General features: G+C 39.1%; 3 protein-coding genes across 4 annotated transcripts in view; 1 reads left to right on the forward strand and 2 right to left on the reverse strand.

Moving 5' to 3' along the window:
- LOC127435774 (nucleus accumbens-associated protein 2) overlaps nucleotides 1–738 on the reverse strand; it is a 65895-nt gene extending 65157 nt beyond the window's left edge. The window contains exon 1 of the mRNA XM_051689471.1: nucleotides 604–738. The gene's annotated coding sequence lies outside the window, so the exon portion shown is untranslated. The remainder of the gene's footprint in view (nucleotides 1–603) is intronic.
- Nucleotides 1–21923, forward strand: part of fam78ab (family with sequence similarity 78 member Ab) — a 432829-nt gene that overhangs the window by 211379 nt on the left and 199527 nt on the right. The window lies entirely within an intron of this gene.
- On the reverse strand, nucleotides 9479–12223 carry LOC127436227 (transmembrane protein 250). Of its 2 annotated transcripts, none has more exons than XM_051690270.1 (2): nucleotides 12079–12223; nucleotides 9479–10482 (listed from the first exon to the last, which is right to left on the reverse strand). In XM_051690270.1, the coding sequence occupies exon 2, from the start codon at nucleotides 10317–10319 to the stop codon at nucleotides 9900–9902; it is 420 nt and encodes a 139-aa protein (XP_051546230.1). In that variant the 5' UTR covers nucleotides 10320–10482; nucleotides 12079–12223; the 3' UTR covers nucleotides 9479–9899. The 2 variants fall into 2 exon arrangements, with proteins under 2 accessions (XP_051546230.1, XP_051546222.1); XM_051690262.1 differs by having other exon boundaries at nucleotides 12006–12140.

The raw sequence follows: 21923 nt of genomic DNA on the forward strand, positions 1-21923 counted from the left end.
CACCTAACACTGTTGGTTAACTACTACTAACATAAAAACTGACGTGTAATGCAATGTCTACAGTGGTTAGTACATCATATTTTTTTTTTTTTGGTAATATAGCCTTTCATAAAAAGTGCTCCAAGCACTCCTATAGTGCATAATAACCATGGTAATACCATGTCAACACCAGGTACTTTTTGCAAACCTTTGCTCGCGTTCATGATGAATGTGCTCCATTAAATAAGTTGTTAGTTCTGTTTGCAACGTTATGATCATTATTCTGCATTAAAACAACACATGCGCGCGCGCGCGCGCACACACACTTAATATTCTGCTCCCAATAAAACATTCCAACGAATCAACCTGCATTCCTTCACTGCCGTAGTTTTATTTTTGCAAATAAGTTCATTAGCAAAATATATACCTTAACTTTAGACAAACCGTAAGTTTCAACCTGATAAGACATTAACCGCTGCATTGAAATCCGATCTCCGCGCACCTCCATCAATGCTGCTGTACTCTATTAATGTAAATAAATGAAGTAGGAAATAAAACATGGCCCCATGTGCGTCATTCAGTCATGCCATAAACACTCAATGATAATGTGTGGGATATATTTACCCGCTGAGTGTCTCCTCCATATAAGTGAGCGACGCTTTACCGGATGAAAGTTTCCAGGGTCTTGATTCACACAGACGCTCTTCACCTCGACTGATCTCGAGCTAGAACGCCACCTCTCTCCCTCTCCCTCTCTCTCTCTCTCTCGGTTCAGGAAGTGATTTTGCGTTCAGTCTGACATCATTCTCAAACGCTTTCAGGAGTTTTTAAAGACACAGTCGGACAGTCCTGTACAGTTCCTATCGAATGAAGATTTTCATGTACTATGGCATGCCGTTTTATGGTGTATTTTCCTCAAATTTAGGAATACAATGGAATAGTTACTACTTTACATAATTTACATAAGTACTTGCAACTTCAGAATAAATAGACTTCTATTCTAAACTTCCTAGCAACTATTTTTAAGTAGTTATTTTTAGTCACTAGTTACTTATTCAATTTTAACAAATTGCACATTTTTGTGCACATTTTATTATTATCTCTGTCTTGTTTTTGTATTGTTTGTGCACTGGAAGCTTCTGTCACCAAGACAAATTCCTTATATGTCTAAGGGTACTTGGCAATAAAGCTCATTCTGATTCTTATCCTTGCTATATAATCATCTGGAGTTCTGTGGCTCAGACATCAACAGTTTGCTTCCATTTAGTATCTATTCAAAATGTTGCTACCCATGCAGCTAAAGAAGTTTAATATACCTGGAGAGAACAATCCGTTTACATAGTGCACATTATATGTACGCAACCTGCATGTGAAACATTTCCGGAAACAACTACATGCAATCAGAGGTGGACAGTAATGAAATACATTTACTTGAGTACTGTACCTAAGTACACTTTTTGAGTATCTGTACTTTACTTGAGTATTATTTTTTTTCTGGAAACTTGTGACTTTAACTTCGCTACATTTGAAAGACAATTATCGTACTTTTCACTCCACTACATTTCTATCAAGGTCCTCGAGTAGAAAGTCATTACTATGTAGCAGCTTTGAAAATCAGTGGATGAGTTTTTTTTCTTCTCTAAAACGTGATTGTTTTTTTGCAGGTGACAGACAGCCTATCAATAATCACTCTTGTAGGGTCACATGTCATGAATTTCAATGATTTCCCAGCATTTTTTGAACACTGATCAGTTGGCAAAATGGAAGACGGCAGTTCCTCGGCGTAGTGCGCGCGCCATACTTAGAAAATATGTTCCAGTTTTCTGAAAATGTTAAAGATTCATTTCGTTTTAAAAGTTTGCTTTGTTTGCCTAAAACGAACCATATCACAGCCTTCAAAAACTCGCCGTTCAACCTGTGGAAGCATATTGAGGTATGTAAACTTTTAATTTCTTGTGAAAGCTTGAAATTATCTGTTCTTTAGAGCTAAAGTTTCAGTATGAAGTATGGTCGGTTTTTTTTTTATTTTTATGGATTTGCCCGCCAAGTTGCCATAGCCTTGTGGATACAATGCTAACGCATAGGTAAGGTTCAGCAATGACCTTAATTAGCATGCAAAAGCGTGAATTCAAATGTAAATGAGCTTAAGAGTTAAATAAGTTAATATCTTGTAACTTTTATAGTTTTTTTGTTGTTACCTTGCATAATTACTATAGTTATGTGTAGAGCTGCACGATTAAATCATAAAAAGATTGCGATCTCGATTCAAACACCCACACGATCTCTTTCCTAAATGATAACGATTCGCCTGTCTATTAAACCTTTGACAAAAATCATACCAGAACATTCAAATCTGCGTTGGTGCTGCCACTGAGCCAGAGAGCTGTTATCATGTATAGGTATGAAACATGAACAGTCTTTTCTACCACACAGTATCATTATATCTTTCTGCGTTACAAATATTCAAATAATCACAGAAGTACTGGGATAAAAGTTTACAGTTCGCATATGAACACTGATGTCTATGATCAAAATAGGGCACCTTTTGAAATAACTTGACGCTTGAAATAATGATTGTACCGATTAAATTGACAAGTGACTGTTAAAAAAATGTATTTGTCATTGAATCATTCAAGAGATTCGTTCAAAAATGCTGATTCATCCAGTAATGAAACAAGTGAAGTATCTGAGTGAGTCACTGAATCATTCAAACAGATTTTTTTTTTTTGAATTATTCATTCAAATCTATTACATTTTTAAATAGACTGCAGCAATTAATATTTTGTCAGAACCTCTAGTAAATTACATGTTATTTTCTTTAGTTGGCATTCAGAATCGTGGGATAATCATGATCTTTACTTGAAACAAAAACATTGTGATTCTCAGTTTATCCAGAATCTGAGATGTAATCAGTAGGTTGCTTCAGAGGCATAAGGTATTGTAAGTATTACATATAACAATGCAACAATAATAAAACAATGTGTTGACATAAAAAAGGAGATTTACTTTTGATACTTAAGTACTTTTAAAACCAAGTACTTCTGTACTTTTACTTAAGTAAAAATCTTTTTTTTATTTTTTATAAATACAACTAATAGGAAATGTTCAAGGAACAAAGACGTCACTTCCTTAAACCGACATATCATCCTTGAAATGGTTTTAAGCGTTCCACGAGATATTGTTGTAGCAGATTCCCCAAAACAGCCATCGAATCTAAGTTGAGTCAAAGATTTATTTTATTACTGAGTAACAAAGCCGAAGTGGTCCATGGAGCATCTAAAATTACACTTCAGAATCATGCATTTTTTATACAGTTTCTGTTCCCCCTTATCTCTTTGAGTGATGGCCTCTTCATCCAGTGAAATTGTCTTATGCCTCCCTAGTTTCATCTTCGCTGTCTCCCTTCTAGCTGGTCACCCTTGATCCCAATGTGCTTCAGTGATGGCAAAATCATGACTATTTCATTTTCTATGTATAAAACACATTGTAATCACTTCATATGGTTACATATTTTATATTGACTAACTATCCTTACTTCCTGCAATAATTTGAGTAGTATATTATATAATGTTATTACAGTTATTGGTTACACATATTCCTAAAAATGGAGAGTTGTATGTCCGCCCACCTACATTTCATCTCATTTCTAGCAGTAATTAGCGCACATATACACTACCGGTCAAAAGTGTCACATTTTAGAATAATAGTAAAGTCAAGGCATCTTCAAAGTACTCACCTTTTGCCTAGAATTTGCAGACATGTACTCTTGCCATTTTCTCAACCATATTCTTGAGGTATCATCCTGGGATGCTTTTTAAACAGTATTGAAGGAGTTCCCATCTATGTTGGGCATTTATTGGCTGCTTTTCTTTATTATTTGGTCCAAGTCATCAACTTCAAAAACTTTTTTTTTCTTTATTAAATTTTAGATTTATAATGTAATAAATTAATATGGTGGCACAATTATATTTTTGTCTACAAAACTAATTTCAAACATATAAGCATACGCCTTCAGATCAAAAGATTTTTAAGATCATGAGAAACATTTCAGTCAAGTGTTTCAAAACTTTTGACCGGTAGTGTATCATCTGCCTTTCTTATAGACACCAGGGAGTTCCTGTCTCTGACTTTAAGTCATCCTTTTAATATCCACACGCACATCTCCCTAAGAGTCATATAAAGTTTACAGTTGTGTTCAAAAGTTTGTAAACCCTGAAAGAAATTGTGAACTTTTGGCATTGATTTTGAAAATGTTTGTTTGTTTCTTTCTTTCATTTTTTATGCCATGCCAGCTTCTATGGCTATATTCATGTTGGGAACCAGGTTTAGTTATTTAAAATAGTTAAATAAGTTAAATGAGGTGTTTAAGATTCATTTTTCCTAAAAACCTTAAAACTAAATTTGGATTCACTTGCTTAAAAACCTTTTCAAAAGAATCAACTGAATAATACAGGTTCCTCAGATGTGTAGAGATATGACAGTCCAGTAAAATATGTTTAATGGATAGTGGGTTCTGACAAGATGAGCACTTTGGTGAATTTTCTCCTGATAGTAAAAATTGGTGTGTGAGTCTTGTATGTCCTATCCGGCATCGTGTATAAATGACTTGATCCCAGTAATTATTAAAAGGGAACACACACAGTGCATCCGGAAAGTATTCACAGCGCTTCACTTTTTCCACATTTTGTTATGATACAGCCTTATTCCAAAATGGATTAAATTCATTATTTTCCTCAAAATTCTACAAACAATACCCCATAATGACAACGTGAAAGAAGTTTGTTTGAAATCTTTGAAAATTTATGAAAAAAAAAAAAGAGAGAAAAAAAAAAATCACATGATCCTAAGTATTCACAGCCTTTGCTCAATACTTTGTTGAAGCACCTTTGGCACCAATTACAGCCTCAAGTCTTTTTGAGAATGATGCTACAAGCTTGGCACACCAATTTTTGGGCAGTTTCTCCCATTCTTCTTTGCAGGACCTCTCAAGCTCCATCAGGTTGGATGGGGAGTGTCGGTGCACAGCCATTTTCAGATCTCTCCAGAGATGTTCAATCGGGTTCAAGTCTGGGCTCTGGCTGGGCCACTCAAGGACATTCACAGAATTGTCCCGGAGCCACTCCTTTGTTATCTTGGCTGTGTGCTGAGGGTCGTTGTCCTGTTGGAAGATGAACCTTCGCCCCGGTCTGAGGTCCAGAGCGCTCTGGAGTAAGTTTTCATCAAGGATGTCTCTGTACTTTGCTGCATTCATCTTTCCCTCAATCTGGACAAGTCTCCTAGTTCCTGCCGCTGAAAAACATCCCCACAGCATGATGCTGCCACCACGCTTCACTGTAGGGATGGTATTGGCCAGGTGATGAGTGGTGCCTGGTTTCCTCCAGGCATGACGCTTGCCATTCAGGCCAAAGTGTTCAATCTTTGTTTCATCAGACCAGAGAATTTTGTTTTTCATGGTCTGAGAGTCCTTCAGGTGCCTTTTGGCAAACTCCAGGCAGGCTGTCATGTACCTTTTACTGAGGAGTGGCTTCCGTCTGGCCACTCTACCATACATGCCTGATTGGTGGAGTGCTGCAGAGATGGTTGTTCTTCTGGAAGGTTCTCCTCTCTCCACAGAGAAACGCTGGAGCTCTGTCAGAGTGACCATCGGGTTCTTGGTCACCTCCCTGACTAAGGCCCTTCTCCCCTGATCGCTCAGTTTGGCCGGGCAGTCAGCTCTAGGAAGAGTCCTGGTGGTTCCAAACTTCTTCCATTTACAGATGATGGAGGCCACTGTGCTCATTGGGACCTTCAATGCTGCAGAAATTTTTCTGTACCCTTCCCCAGATCTGTGCCTCGATACAATCCTGTCTCGGAGGTCTACAGACAATTCCTTGGACTTCATGGCTTGGTTTGTGCTCTGATATGCACTGTTAATGGTGGGACCTTATATATACAGGTGTGTGCCTTTCCAAATCATGTCCAATCAACTGAATTTACCACAGGTGGACTCCAGTCAAGTTGTAGAAACATCAAGGATGATCAGTGGAAACAGGATGCACCTGAGCTCAATTTTGTCATGGCAAAGGCTGTGAATACTTATGTACATGTGATTTTTTAAAAAAAAAATTTTTTAATAAATTTGCAAAGATTTCAAACAAACTTCTTTCACGTTGTCATTATGGGGTAGTGTTTGTAGAATTTTGAGGAAAATAATGAATTTAATCCATTTTGGAATAAGGCTGTAACATAACAAAATGTGGAAAAAGTGAAGCGCTGTGAATACTTTCCGGATGCACTGTATCTTGTTCCAACAACAAGATTTATTTCTCGTAATTTGTTGTTTAAACATTGATCCCACTCCGACTGCCATTTGTTTTTGTTTTCATGTATACATTCAGAGTTGGTTTCAGATCTGTGGAAGGTATAGGGCATTTTACTGGTTCAGTAGATAGTGCTTCTCTGGCAGCTCTGTCTGCTTGTTCATTATCGGAGATTCCTGAGTGTCCAGGTACCCAGCAGAAAATAATATTAAAACTCTTTGCTTCAAGAAATGACAGTTTGATTAAAATCTTCACAATTGTTGGGTGATCAGTTTTAGTAGCTTCAAGACATGATTTTGAATCAGTTATTATAAAAATGTTTTTTTGTGGAGTAAAGGATGGAAAAGGATATAAAAAGATATCCAAAGCCTTGAAAATGCCAGTCAGTACTGTTCAATCATTTATTAAGAAGTGGAAAATTCGGGGATCTCTTGATACCAAGCCAAGGTCAGGTAGACCAAGAAAGATTTCAGCCACAACTGCCAGAAGAATTGTTCGGGATACAAAGAAAAACCCACAGGTAACCTCAGGAGAAATACAGGCTGCTCTGGAAAAAGACGGTGTGGTTGTTTCAAGGAGCACAATACGACGATACTTGAACAAAAATGAGCTGCATGGTCGAGTTGCCAGAAAGAAGCCTTTACTGTGCCAATGCCACAAATGACAACACCTTGACACGCCTCACAGCTTCTGGCACACTGTAATTTGGAGTGACGAGACCAAAATAGAGCTTAATGGTCACAACCATAAGCGCTATGTTTGGAGAGGGATCAACAAGGCCTATAGTGAAAAGAATACCACCCCCACTGTGAAACATGATGGTGGCTCACTGATGTTTTGAGCTCTAAAGACATGGGGAATCTTGTGAAAATTGATGGCAAGATGAATGCAACATGTTATCAGAAAATACTGGCAGACAATTTGCATTCTTCTGCACGAAAGCTGCGCATGGGACGCTCTTGGACTTTCCAGCATGACAATGACCCTAAGCACAAGGCCAAGTTGACCCTCCAGTGGTTAAAGCAGAAAAAGGTGAAGGTTCTGGAGTGGCCATCACGGTCTCCTGAGCTTAATATCATCGAGCCACTCTGGGGAGATCTCAAACGTGCGGTTCATGCAAGACAACCAAAGACTTTGCATGACCTGGAGGCATTTTGCCAAGACGAATGGGCAGCTATATCACCTGCAAGAATTTGGGGCCTCATAGACAACTATTACAAAACACTGCACACTGTCATTGATGATAAAGGGGGCAAAACACAGTATTAAGAAGGGTATGCAGACTTCTGAATAGGGGTCATTTAATTTTTTTCTTTTTTGCCATGTTTATGATTGTGCCATTCTGTTATAACATAGAGTTGAATATGAATCCCATAAGAAATAAATGTGTTTTGCCTGCTCACTCATGTTTTCTTTAAAAATGGTACATATATTACCAATTCTCCAAGGGTATGCAAACTTTTGAGCACAACTGTACATGTTTTTCATGTCATTTCTAGCACTAATTAACACACATATATCATCTGCCTTTTTTGGACACCAGCTCTGCTCATTAAATTATCCTTTTAGTATCCTCCACACACGTCTCCCTTTGGGTCATACAAAGTTTGACAGAAAGAGGCAGTAATTCTCCCTAGAGAAGCCAAGCTTCATTTTTACATTGCTTTGCACTTTGATTATTAAACTGAGTAAATGATAATAATTAAATCAATAAATGAATGATTAAATATCTAACATATTGAATAACATTCATAATGCAGTTATTCGTAGTACATTGATTACACATTATCATTGCATACATATTAATTCAGTTATTAAAATGGACTAACTGAATGATTAAATGAAAATATACCATATCGCGTTACAAAAATATGATGATTCACATCATGGGTTTGAAAAATGAATGCTGATATAACATATAGCTTTATCAATTTCTCAGAATTTTGATTAACAAAAATTTTGAACAGAGGGCGCAGTCAGCATAGGTCTTGGTCTAATAATGTGTTACCGACATTACAAATTAAATCATATAGATTGAAGAAGCACAAAGTTCCATCACTCATTTTAAACGATACAGAGAGATCGTTGACTGTTGATTTGCTCTGTAACATGATTCAAGCTAACTGAATTTATTGACCTGTTTTATGTGATGTCACTGTATGACTGCCTGTTACTGAGCACTTTATTATGAACACTATGGTCCTAATAAAGTGCCCGTCATGGTATTCGACGTGTTGTGCATTCTGAGATGATATTCTTCTCACAATTGTACAGAGCGGTTATCTGAGTTACTGTAGATTTTGTCAGTTCAAACATTCTGGCCATTCTCTGTTGACCTCTCTCATCAACAACACATTTTCATCCACAGAACTGCCGCTCACTGGATGTTTTTTGTTTTTGGCACCATTCGGAGTAAATTCTAGAGACTGTTGTGTGTGAAAATCCCAGAAATACTCAAACCAGCCCGTCTGGCACCAACAATCATACCATGGTCCAAATCACTAAGATCACATTTTTCCCCATTCTGATGGTTGATGTGAACATTAACTGAAGCTCCTGGCCTGTATCTGCTTGATTTTATGCACTGCAGCCACACGATTGGCTGATTAGATAATCACATGAATAAGGTTTACATGTGTTCCTATTATAGTGCTAGGTGAGTGTCCCTGCACATGCACTTCACATGCGAGAACATCTTTGTTTACATTCGTGCAGCGCGGTGAGCACACCTGACACCACATAAATGCCGCGTGCCATCCAAAGCTGCATTATTTTATTTCAAATCTCAATATGTGTGCTGTAGTAGATGTGGGTCATCTGACACAGGTGCTATTCCATCATTGGGCAACTGTACAGGTATCAGTTCATCAGGGCACTGACTTGCTGGCTTCAGCTGTACAGTGGCTTGTCCCAAATGTAACTGGTGTCTCTTTGGTCTCAGAACAAAAGAGCATGCTCGGCCAAATATGAGGCATATGATGTCTTGATCCTAAAACAATAGCAGATTGTGCTAACTCACTTGAGTTTAATGCCAGCCTGGCGCCAATACCACCACACTAATGCAACATGCGGCATCAGGCTCATGCTCTGATTGGCACCACACAAATAATCTCATCTGATTGCCGCAAGTACGCTGAAAGTGACCATTAGTGAAGGCTCTTTCAGTATGAGAATAGAAGGAAGAGAAAGCGCAATAAAAGACCTTCTGAAATCCAAACATGAGGGTTTAATGTAGAACACATGCAGATACAAAAATGTATAATACAGTGTACTGACATAATAAAACAAAAGTAACTCATACTGCCCTTTGCACAGTGTTAATACAACACATAACACATTTAATTCATACAAAGTATAACATACAATCTATATACAAATAGTAAGAATAGCATGGTAATATGCCTCTGCTTTTTAATAGTTTGGCTTTGCTAACATTTTGAAGATCGGGGATTTGGATGTGTAGCTGAAGCAACAGAGGCGGTCTACTTCAGTGGGTAAGACTAGCAGAAGTTCATAAAAGTTCATTGTCACAACACATGTGCCCATCATGCTCATACAGCAAATCAAGAGGCATTTGAGAACACATACGTCTTTTCATGTGTGATTTAACCAGTCAGAAATTTACATATCTACAAAGACCATGAAACACCAGCCCAGCCCTCCGATCAGAAACATGGTCACGTGCATGCTGTATATGAAGAGATCATTGACGACGCCAAAGTCCAGTCGTCTGTGACCCAGCAGCAGGAGAATGACGGACAGCTTGTACTGAAGGCGAAGGAAAATGCGCACGCTGATGTATTGCACGCAGAAGAGAGCGGACAGCGCCACCCAGAGGAGCGAGGTCAAAAGGCTGCAGCCGAAGTAGAGAAGAAAGCGGACGAAACTATACATCCATCGGGACTTCAGGTACAGGTCGAAGTTGTTGTACTTGGTGCGTACAAGCTGAGCGGTGTGCGCCGGGCTGCAGGCCGAGTGCATGCAGGTTGTGTGAGGGCCGTGGAAGGAGCGGACCCTCCGCGGGATGGGGATGACGGGCATGGGTGGGCTTCAGGAAGGCCCGCTGGCAGGACACTTCCAGGAACTCCGCCACTGCATGTTGCATAACAAAGGCACTTGATGTTGACTAACAGGTGGACAGACACAAAACTATTGAGCTGTGCATGGCCGCTCACCCAGATGACATCTATTTAGCAGAGCAACTCTGGGGGAAAAAAAGAAATATTATATATAATAAATAAATAGTAGTGACAGACCGATTCATCGACCAATATTTGGCCATTTATCTGCGATTATGTGACATCGGCCGCTAACTTTGCCCACTTGGCCGATTAAGAAGTAATGTGTGCTCCACTTGTGTCAGCTGCACAATCAGCTAATCGAGGGGCTTGTCAATGGATTATAAAAAAATGTTGTTTTCAAAATATCTTTAGTGTAATTCTGAGTACATATAGTGTAAAATAAGTTTTTGTTTCATTTGTGCAATTTTGTGTACATCTATTTCCTGTCATTAAGTTGTATTATTAAAGGGATAGTTCACCCAAAAATGAAAACTCTCTCATCATTTATTCACTCATGCCATTCCAGATGTGTATGACTTTCTTTCTTCTGCAGAACACAAATGAAGATTTTTAGAAGAATATTTCAGCTCTGTAGGTCCACACAATGAAAGTGAATGGTGACCAGAACTCAGAAGGTCCAAAAGCACATACAGGCAGCATAAAAGTAATCCATTAGACTCCAGTGGTTTAATCCATGTGTTCAGAAGCGATATGATAGGTGAAGGTGAGAAACAGATCAATATTTAAGTCCCTTTTGCTATAAATTCTCCTCCCTGCCCAATAGGTGGTGATATGCACAAAGAATGTGAATCGCCGAAAACAAAAGAAGAATTTATAGGGGGAAAATGTACTTTAATATTGATTTGTTTCTCACCTACACCTTTTTGGAGGTTCAAAGTTCTGATCACTATTCACTTGCATTGTATGGACCTACAGAGCTGAAATATTCTTCTAAAAATCTTCATTTGTGTTCAGCAGAAGAAAAAAAGTCAAACGCATCTGGGATGGCATGAGGGTGAGTAAATGATGAGATCGGGATAACTATCCCTTTAATATGTGACCTGCTCCATCAGTTTGAGTCACTTTTGTGGTTAACCTACCACATTTACACTAAGCAAACTGACCAGCAGATTTTTATTGTATTATTATTATTATTTTTATTTACAAAAAAATACTGTGGTGGTACCACGGTACACTAATGGTATCAAATGGTACTATCATGGTACTTTCATATATACCAGTTAATTAATTATTACCACAACATGTAACATGGTATTTATTAACATGGTACTCTAAGGTACATGAAAGAAAACAGCGGTATTATTATGGTAAGTGTCCAACGAACATAGTAATAAAACAATGATATTTTGATATACAGAATACTATGACTCTGAATGACCACCATATCATGTACTATGGTATTTACATGATAATCAACGGTACTACAAAGAATATCATGGAATTACCATGATAGATGTTCAAAAACATGGTAATACCATGGTACTTTGTTGTTATTGTTTGGTGTTCAAAGAATAAGCCATTTTCTAACTTCAAGTAAATTTGTTGTGAATCTGTTGTGAGAGAAATCGTTGAAAACATTATCTGCATGAAACACAAGGCCGAATATAAACACACACACACACACACAGTTCACACGATCACTCACCTGTCAGCACACACGCCGCGCTGTTAATATGTGTGTTTGATAGCTGTAATATATTTGATTATATTTGACTCACATGCACGTTAGAGCTACGTTGATCTGAAGATGTTGTGCTGCGGCGCGGAACACGGTCTGTCGCAAAACACAATGGCCGGCTGGTTACCATGACAACAGCCGGACCACTTAAAGACGCAGGCACATCTTTCTCATCTCTGACTATGGCTGTGTCTCGTTTGGAAGGATGCGTCTTCCTGAGGTCGCATTTGTCGGCCGCTTACGTCATCGAGGCTGTCTCGTTTCAGAAAAGCGAGTAGGACACTTCGAATGCATCATTCGAATGCGACCTTCTTTCACGGGAATTTGGAGGATGCATGAGGTGTATCCTTCCTGGGCACACATAACCCACAATTCTTTGCTCCAACGGAAATGAACATAATTTGTCTAAAATAAATTACGCTAATTTGTTCGAAAATTTGATGTTCAAATGCAAGTAATGTTAATTTCCAAGTTGAAGTACCTCATTAAACGGGTGCAGAGTATATAATATGTATAATTATATTAATATATAATTAAAATAAAGTATTATAGACTAAAAGTACACCTGTAAAATCTATTTTCTTTCTCTTTACATCAATGTACCTCATACACTCCCTTCTAAAGGGACTTTGTTCCCTTCTCACTCAAAGCACTCGCACTTGTTAAAGAGTGGCGTGCTGTCATAGCAACCATGTTACGTTCCGTTTCTGTTTGTCCTACGAAGGCCGTCTCGTTTAAACCAGATTTGTTTAAAGGAGGACACTCGGTATACTGCAGCCTTCAAAGGACACGTCCTACCTAGCGTGCAGCATTTGAAACGAGACACAGCTTATTATAATAGGTGTTTATCACACTTCAGCGTTCGCAGAGCAGAAGCTTCGCTAAGTAGCGTAAAACAACTTCCGCTGCAGTCTGTTTCAATGGCAGTGCCCACAGCGCGGAATTATTATGGCCTATTTTATGTACAATTCATCTCAAATACTCAGAGACCTACCTCACCTTCCAATCATTACTCAGGGATGATGAAATATAGAAAAACAATGTCATGTTGTTTTATTATTTTAAACAAGATGTATGTGAGCAGGGAACACTTCACAGAATATAAGTATGTTTTTTATTAGAGGAATGCAAGAATATAATACAAACAAGAGTACATTTACACATTATAGAGCATTAGTACAAGACAAGGGTATACAGTAAGTCACAAAAAAAAAAAAAGTATATTCAGAGTTAAGATTATACAGAGTATTTACGATGATAATGATTGCATTGCTTTCAAGTTGTATCTCCACGTATGATAAAAGATAAATTTAAAAATGTTCAAATAAAGAAACGTTTCCATCCCAGAGTCCGATTACAGAAATTAACTGGTTAAATCACTCTAAACATGGAGTGATATCCTTGTGGTTTGAGTGCAATGATTGAAGAATCCACTCACGAGTCGTGACCGAATGCAATGTAAATAAAACATAGAGATGAAACCGTCCCCGTGTCTACAACTGTATTATATTTACGATAGTGAAAACAATGACATTAAAACACTTAAACCCTGTCTCTTCGGACTTGAGTTGAGCACAATAATCATTTGGGAGTGAGCTGAACAGCACGCGCAGCTCCTCGTGAACAGGGAAAACTTTGTGCTGATAATCGCCTCGCTCAGATACTATTACACATTAAAATGCTAGATAACACATGGTGAAGTGCTGTGTTAATCCAAAGAAACAATGAAATGGCTAATGATTACTGCCAAGTGCATTAAAGATGGCTTAATTTATTTAGAAAAAACTGCGATCCTCCATAGACAGATCGACAGGTGGGTGTTTGGTTATGCTACTATTCGGAGCCGGATGTGATGACACACGGACTGTGATAAAGGTCTATGAATGCAATAGATAGCCAAAATAAATCTGCACTAAATTCTTTGGTGTAACGATGCTGGCAATGACAGGCAGACGATGACGATTAAGTGAAGAACCCAGGTGCAGTTCATTTGCATGAAGCGTGAAAACCAATAACGTGACTACAAAACATAAACATAAACATGGACTGGACTAGACTAGACTAGACTAGACTAGACTAGACTGGACTGGACTGGACTGGACTGGACTTCCAAAACAACATTACATAAACAAAATACCTGACAATGGCAAACATGAGGCTTAAATACATGGACAAGGGAGAAACATGACAATGATAACCAATGACAAGACAGAACTGATAACAAGGTAACAAGACAATAAACCAATGAAAACAAGACACATGAACATGGAGGGAAACATGAAATCACATGACCTGAAACAGGGAAATAGGAAATAACATGACATGGAACACATGACTATAAAACAGGAACTAAACTTCCAAAATAAAAGACAAAACATGAAGAAAAACACATAAAACCATGACAATTGGGACTGTACTTTCACAAAAATATTTTGGATAGACGTTTGCAGTTTTATTGACGAAAATGTTGTTTTAAAATGTATTGTTTGGGTTTTGTAGCATCAGAAAAAAGAGAATGAGTATTTTATTATCAACATTTTATCGCCGTTTGCCAAATTTTAAATGAAAGTAAAATCAAAGTTTAATGAAAAGCACTTATTTATTTTTTTGGAAAAAGAAATCAAGCAATACATCCATACCATTTCACCTCATGTATATTTTTTGTTAATACCCTGGCAACAGCAATATACAGTATATATATATATATATATATATATATATATATATATATGAATGCAATAGATATATAATATTTTTTCTTTTATTTATCTCAAAGATTTTTAACAGAATTCTGCGGAAAATCCAGCTTAAGCTGGTAGATCTGGACTCAAGATGGCGCCGAGTATGGCTGCTGTGTTGCGAGCTCTGACACAACATAGTAATATTTTGTTTGTTTTGTTCACAATTCTTACGTTTTTTTGTCTTGGATGTTGTCTGCCTTATTGTCTACGACAGACAAACACTTTTGGACATGGTTCAGCAATTTCACACCGTAAACCGGACTTCACATTACTCAATGCCGACCCGCTGTTTACAAACACGCAAGCGGAACCCTTTGTCTGGGCAGCACGGCCGCGGAAACGCAAAAGGAAAAGGGGAAACAGAGCCGGCGTTCTCATCAGAGTAAGACGCCGTGCAAATCGACCCCCGCTACCCACTATTCTTCTGGCAAATGTTCAGTCTCTGGATAACAAGCTCTGCAAGCTGAAAGCGCGGATCTCTTTCCAACGAGATACAAGGGACTGCTGCATTATCTGCCTTACGGAAACTTGGATGTCTGCTGAGATTCCAGACTCAGCCATTGAACCCACGGGGTTCTCCGTGCACCGAGCGGACAGAGCGAAAGACCTCTCAGGTAAAACTAGAGGAGGTGGTGTATGTTTTATGATCAACAAATCCTGGTGTGATCAGAGGAACGTTCATTCTATCAAGTCTTTCTGCTCTCCTGATCTGGAATTTCTTATGCTTCTGTGTCGACCATTCTGGCTACCGAGGGAATTCACAGCGGTCATTATCACTGCTGTGTACATTCCCCCACAATCCGACACAGACCGGGCACTCAAGGAACTGTATGGGATTATAAGTGAGCAGGAAACCACGCACCCTGAGGCCTCGTTCATTGTGACCGGGGACTTTAATAAAGCCAGTTTAAAATCAGTTGCACCAAAATATCACCAGCACATTAGTTTCAACACACGAGGGGACCGGGTTTTGGACCATTGCTACTCTCCCTTCCGGGATGGCTACAAATCCCTCCCCCACCCACCATTTGGTAAATCGGACCACTCTTCCATTCTGCTTCTGCCCGCTTACAGGCAGAAATTGAAACAGGAAGCACCCACCCTCAGAACGATCCAGTGCTGGTCGGACCAATCAGACTCTACGCTACAGGACTGTTTTGATCACACGGACTGGGAGATGTTCCGGTCCGCCTCTGATGACGACATCGAGCTTTACACTGATAGCGTAATGTGCTTCATCAAAACGTGCGTAGAGGACGTGGTTCCGACCAGAACAGTACGGATCTATCCGAATCAGAAACCTTGGATTAATAGCAATGTTCGCGTGGCACTTAATGTGCGGACCTCCGCTTTTAATTCTGGGAACGCGGAGGAGCATAAACAAGCCAGTTATGCCCAGAACTGCAAAACGCCAGAACAGGAGCAAGATTGAAGGACAGTTTAACACCACCAAATCTAGAAGCATGTGGCAGGAAATTAACATCATCACGGACTTTAAAGGGAATAAAAACTCCGCCATGAACACCGCTGCCTCTCTCCCGGATGAGCTAAATACTTTTTATGCTCGTTTCGAGGGAAATAACACCGCCCTCGTGGAGAGAGCTCTCGTGGCTGAAGCTACAGAGGTTAGTTCACTCTCCGTCTCTGTAGCGGATGTAATCCGATCCTTCCGATGGGTGAATATCCACAAAGCCGCGGGCCCAGACGGCATTCCGGGCCACGTCATCAGAGCGTGTGCGAACCAGCTGGCTGGTGTTTTTACGGACATTTTCAACCTTTCCCTCTCTTTGTCTGTAGTCCCCACATGCTTTAAAACATCCACCATTTTAGCCTGTTCCAAAACAATCAAAAATAACTTGTTTAAATGACTGGCGTCCTGTTGCTCTGACCCCCATCATCAGCAAATGCTTTGAGAGACTAATCAGAGACTATATCTGCTCTGTGCTGCCTCCATCACTGGACCCATTGCAGTTTGCTTACCGCAACAACCGCTCCACTGATGATGCCATTGCATCTACAATACACACCGCTCTCTCCCACCTGGAAAAAAAGAACACTTATGTGAGAATGCTGTTTGTAGACTACAGCTCAGCATTCAACACCATAGTGCCCTCCAAGCTAGATGAGAAACTCCGGGCTCTGGGCTTAAACAGCTCACTGTGCAGCTGGATCCTGGACTTCCTGTCAAGCAGACGCCAGGTGGTTAGAATAGGCAGCAACATCTCCTCATCACTGACCCTCAACACTGGAGCCCCACAGGGCTGTGTTCTCAGCCCACTACTGTATTCCTTGTACACACATGACTGTGTGGCAACACATAGCTCCAATGCCATCATTAAGTTTGCTGATGACACGACGGTGGTAGGTCTGATCACTGACAATGATGAAACAGCCTACAGAGAGGAGGTGCACACTCTGACACACTGGTGTCAGGAGCACAACCTCTCCCTCAACGTCAGTAAGACAAAGGAGCTTGTGGTGGACTTCAGGAGAAAAGACAGAGAACACAGTCCCATCACCATCAATGGAGCACCAGTGGAGAGAGTCAGCAGCTTCAAGTTCCTGGGTGTCCACATCACTGAGGAACTCACATGGTCCATCCACACTGAAGTCGTTGTGAAGAAGGCTCATCAGCGCCTCTTCTTCCTGAGACGGCTGAGGAAGTTTGGAATTAATTGCCACATCCTCACACGGTTCTACACCTGCACTGTAGAGAGCATCCTGACTGGCTGCATCTCCGCCTGGTACGGCAATAGCACAGTCCACAACCGCAAAGCACTGCAAAGGGTGGTGCGAACTGCCAGACACATCATCGGAGGTGAGCTTCCCTCCCTCCAGGAAATATATACAAGGCGGTGTGTGAAAAAAGCTCGGAGGATCATCAGAGACTCCAGCCACCCGAGCCATGGGCTGTTCTCACTGCTACCATCAGGTAGGCGGTATCGCAGCATCAGGACCCGCACCAGCCAACTTCATGATAGCTTCTTCCCCCAAGCAATCAGACTTCTGAACTCTTGATCTCCCACGATCAAATACATCAGCACTGCACTTTATTACCCTTACTCTTATATCTCACACTGGACTGTCATAAATTATATTATTATTATATTATATTCTCTCTTAATAACTGACTATCAACTGACAGCTGAATGTCAATACAGTACAATACTGTACATTCTATATATACTATATATACTTTTTTATATATTTTATTTTTTATTTTTATTGAATAATGTGTATCTATATAGTGCGTATTGTATACTGTACAGTGTATGTTATTATTTGTATATTGTTGAGTGTAATTATGTGTATATCAGATGTTTAAATTGTGTTGTGTTAATTTGATGTTATTGTAAACTGGTATATGTCTCATCACTGTCACGACTGCTATGTTGATCAGAACTGCACCCAAGAATTTCACACACCTTTGCACTTGTGTATATGGCTGTGTGACAATAAAGTGATTTGATTTGATTTTGATTTAGATGTGTTTTGGAAAATGGTAGCTGGTCCAAGCTGGTCATGAGCTGATCGACCAGCTACCATGTTCCAAAAACTGGCTTAACCACCTTGAGTTGGTATGACAAGCTTGGTACCTGGTCTAAGCTGTTCTCCCAGCTTGGACCAGCTTTGACCATCTTGGACCAGCTAGAAACCAGCTACCATGTTCCAAAACATCTTAAATCTCATATGAGATTATTTTTTTCATTGTCCTTGACTCTGAAGTTGCTACTGTGAATTGTATTTTGAGCCCTATGGTTTTATTTGGTAAATTTCTTAAACATAAAAGTAAAATTCATGTATAAAATCATGTTTCTATATATATATATATATATATATATATATATATATATATATATATATATATATATATATATATATGTTTTTTTTTTCCCCATGTTTCAATATTCAGTATATTTCAAAGTTTGTTTTGTTTATGGAGTCTTTAAAATACTATAAATCTATAACTATTAAAACTATAAATCAATATAATATATAATATTTGATGGAACGTGCAGTCATTTATTATTTATCTTTATGATGTCTTTGCTTTGTAGTTTCTGTACTTCAACTGGTACAACATGATGCTAGCAGGTCATAGCTTCAATTCTCATGGAGAGTTATTATAAACTTTTGTAAATCAGAATCATTAAATTAATCAAAGTGAGCAAACTTAATTGTTATATTGACATGGTGAAAGATCAAATTATTTCTCTTTGCAATAGTACGGATTTAAAATATTTATTATTATTTAAAACTTTATTCTGAGCTAAAACACAGAAATGCTAGACCATTTTGATAATTATAGCTTTGCTTGTGTGTGTGTGTGTGTGTGTGTGTTTGGCCCTCATAAACTTCTCTTCACCTCTGTGTAACTTTCCAGTGCACTGAGTAGCATCCAGACAAAGATTTATGGTGTTGCTGTAAGATTGCATCCTGCCTATTTGTCATTGGGCCAGATAGTGTAAGGAGCAGCACATCTCATGGCAGATAAATCATAAAGCAAGCCACTTTTAAAAAGAGTTTATTATCATCGTTAATGGCGCGCCCGATCACTTTGTGCAAGATTTAAACACATATTATGCAAAATCTGAAAAACAAACCTTATAATACTTAATCCAACACGCATAAAGCCGTCAGCAGGCATAAATAAATTCTCCCAATTAACTTGCTTTAAGATTTTGATTGCTTTAACTAATTTAATCATCAATGTAATCATTTTAGCAGCAGTCATAGTTGTTGTGGATATGGAGGAGAATCTGTGATGATTTAGATGAGGCAGTATCTTTAACAACAAGCTCTCTATTTTTTAGAGTCTGAGAAGCTTTCATGTGCTCTGAGTAATGCCTACAGTTATTCCGGTCATTGAACTTATTCTTACTAACTTACCTAAAGTTTATAGAACACGTTTTGTTTGTAATGACATATTTTGGTTTCTGGTCTGATCTTAATCTGAATGTCTCTACAGAAGCTTCTTTTCTTAAGCAGAACACCTGAACAGAGATCATCTGTTAAATCCATCTGCCCGCTGTGAGAGGTGTGGGGGCAAATGCCACTCACACACACACACGCACACACACACACACACACACACACACACACACACACACACACACACACACTAACAGAATATTATTGCATTTTTAGAATTTTAAATAACATTATTTAACTGAGGTATATGGATAGTTTTTTTTTTTGTAATTAACATTTTTTATTAAATCATACAATAACAATGAAATGTACAACATATATATATATATATATATATATATATATATATATATATATATATATATATATATATATATAAATCAACATTTAAACCCCACACCCCCCCAAAAAACAACCCTGTGGTCAAACATAAGTAAATATATAGAAATAAAAATCAAACAGACACACATATATACATATATACATACATATACAAACATAAATACATACACATATATATAAACATACATACACACACAATAATTATACTAACTATATTACACTAGTCTCTCCACACCCCACCTGAGAGCCCTCCAAAATCTCAAAATACCTGCCCCATTTCCGTATAAACATATCCAAGCCACCCATCTTCCCGATGACACCTCCTCATAAGCTGCCACCCTCCCCACCTCCGTGCACCACTGCGGATATGGGGGCGCACCAGCTGACCTCCAACCCCTCAAAATAACCTGCCTGGTGATCATCACACAGGTCAGAACCCAGTTCTCTATAAGGCCATCCCCCACATCGATGACTGCACCATCCCCCAGAACACAAAGTCTGGGGCAAAACGAAACCCGAGTGCCCACCACGTTGCACACAAAATTCTGAACCTTCGACCAGAATTTCTGGATCTCAACACACCACCAAAAATCATGGGCCATGTCTCCATCCTCCGATTGGCATCTCCAGCAGGTGGGAGTGTCTTTAAGACCAAGCCTATACAGTCTAGAGGGGGTCCAATAAAATCTATGCAAAATTTTGAATTGTATAAGACGCACCCTTGCATCGCTAGATGCAGACTTAATGTTTTTAAGAATCTTAGCCCACACTCCTTCCTCCAATGCCAAGTTGAAATCTTTCTCCCATACTCTCTTGAGAGAAGTTAAGGCTCAGTCCCCCATACTCTGAATTAACAGGGAGTAGTACACTGATGCCTCATGACCTTTTCCAAAAGCCGCAATCACCTCTCCCAAAGCATCTGCCTCCTTAGAGGGGTGTGTGCTACTCCCAAAAATAGAACAAAGCAGGTGGCACGGTTGTAAATACCTATAAAACTGAGGTCTGGGGATCCCAAAATGTTGGACCAAGTTTTCAAACGATCTCAACTCTCCACTTTCATATAGGTCACCGAGTGTAGCAACCCCCTCACAATCCACTCTGGCCAGAAGAAAGGGGACTTGCCAATACACAATCTTGGGTTCTGCCATATGCTCGAGGCAACATTTAAATAAGTGTCCAATTTAAACAATCTGAACACTTTAGTCCATACCGAGTGTAAATGCAAAATAACGGGGTGTAACTTAACTTTTCCGATTAGTTTGATAAAGATGCTTTGTAATGGCGAAATAGGGGCAATAACTGCCTGTTCAATAACAAACCAGGGAGGGGCTCTCTCAGGTGGAAGTGACCAATGAGCCAAATGTCTGAGACTGAACGCATAGTAAAACAACAAAATCTTGGGTAGGCCTAGCCCTCCTTTGTCCATCGGCCTATGTAACTTATTAAAATGCAATCTGTTTACCATTCCAAATGAAGGACTTCGCTATGCTATCAAATTACTGGAAATAAGAGAGGGGTACATCTACAGGGAGAGATTGTAGCAGGTGGTTAAATTTTGGAATACAATTAATTTTAATAACATTAACCTTCCCAATCATCAATAAATGTAATGAAGCCCATCTGCTCACATCGCTGGAAAACCTTTTTATTAAAGGGTCAAAATTAACACTAACTAAATCAGACAAATTTGCTGGGAATAAAATCCCCAAATGCTTAATGCTCTGTTTGGGCCACTGGAAGACGCCCGGCTGAAAAGCCTTTACTGGCCAGTACGCTGTCAGAAACAAAGCTTTGGATTTAGACCAATTGACTTTGTATCCTGAGAAACTGGTAAAGGAATTAATAATTCTGTGGAGGCAAGGCATAGATC

This window comes from Myxocyprinus asiaticus, chromosome 4 (assembly GCF_019703515.2).
Source record: "Myxocyprinus asiaticus isolate MX2 ecotype Aquarium Trade chromosome 4, UBuf_Myxa_2, whole genome shotgun sequence".
Taxonomy (NCBI): Eukaryota; Metazoa; Chordata; class Actinopteri; order Cypriniformes; family Catostomidae; genus Myxocyprinus; species Myxocyprinus asiaticus.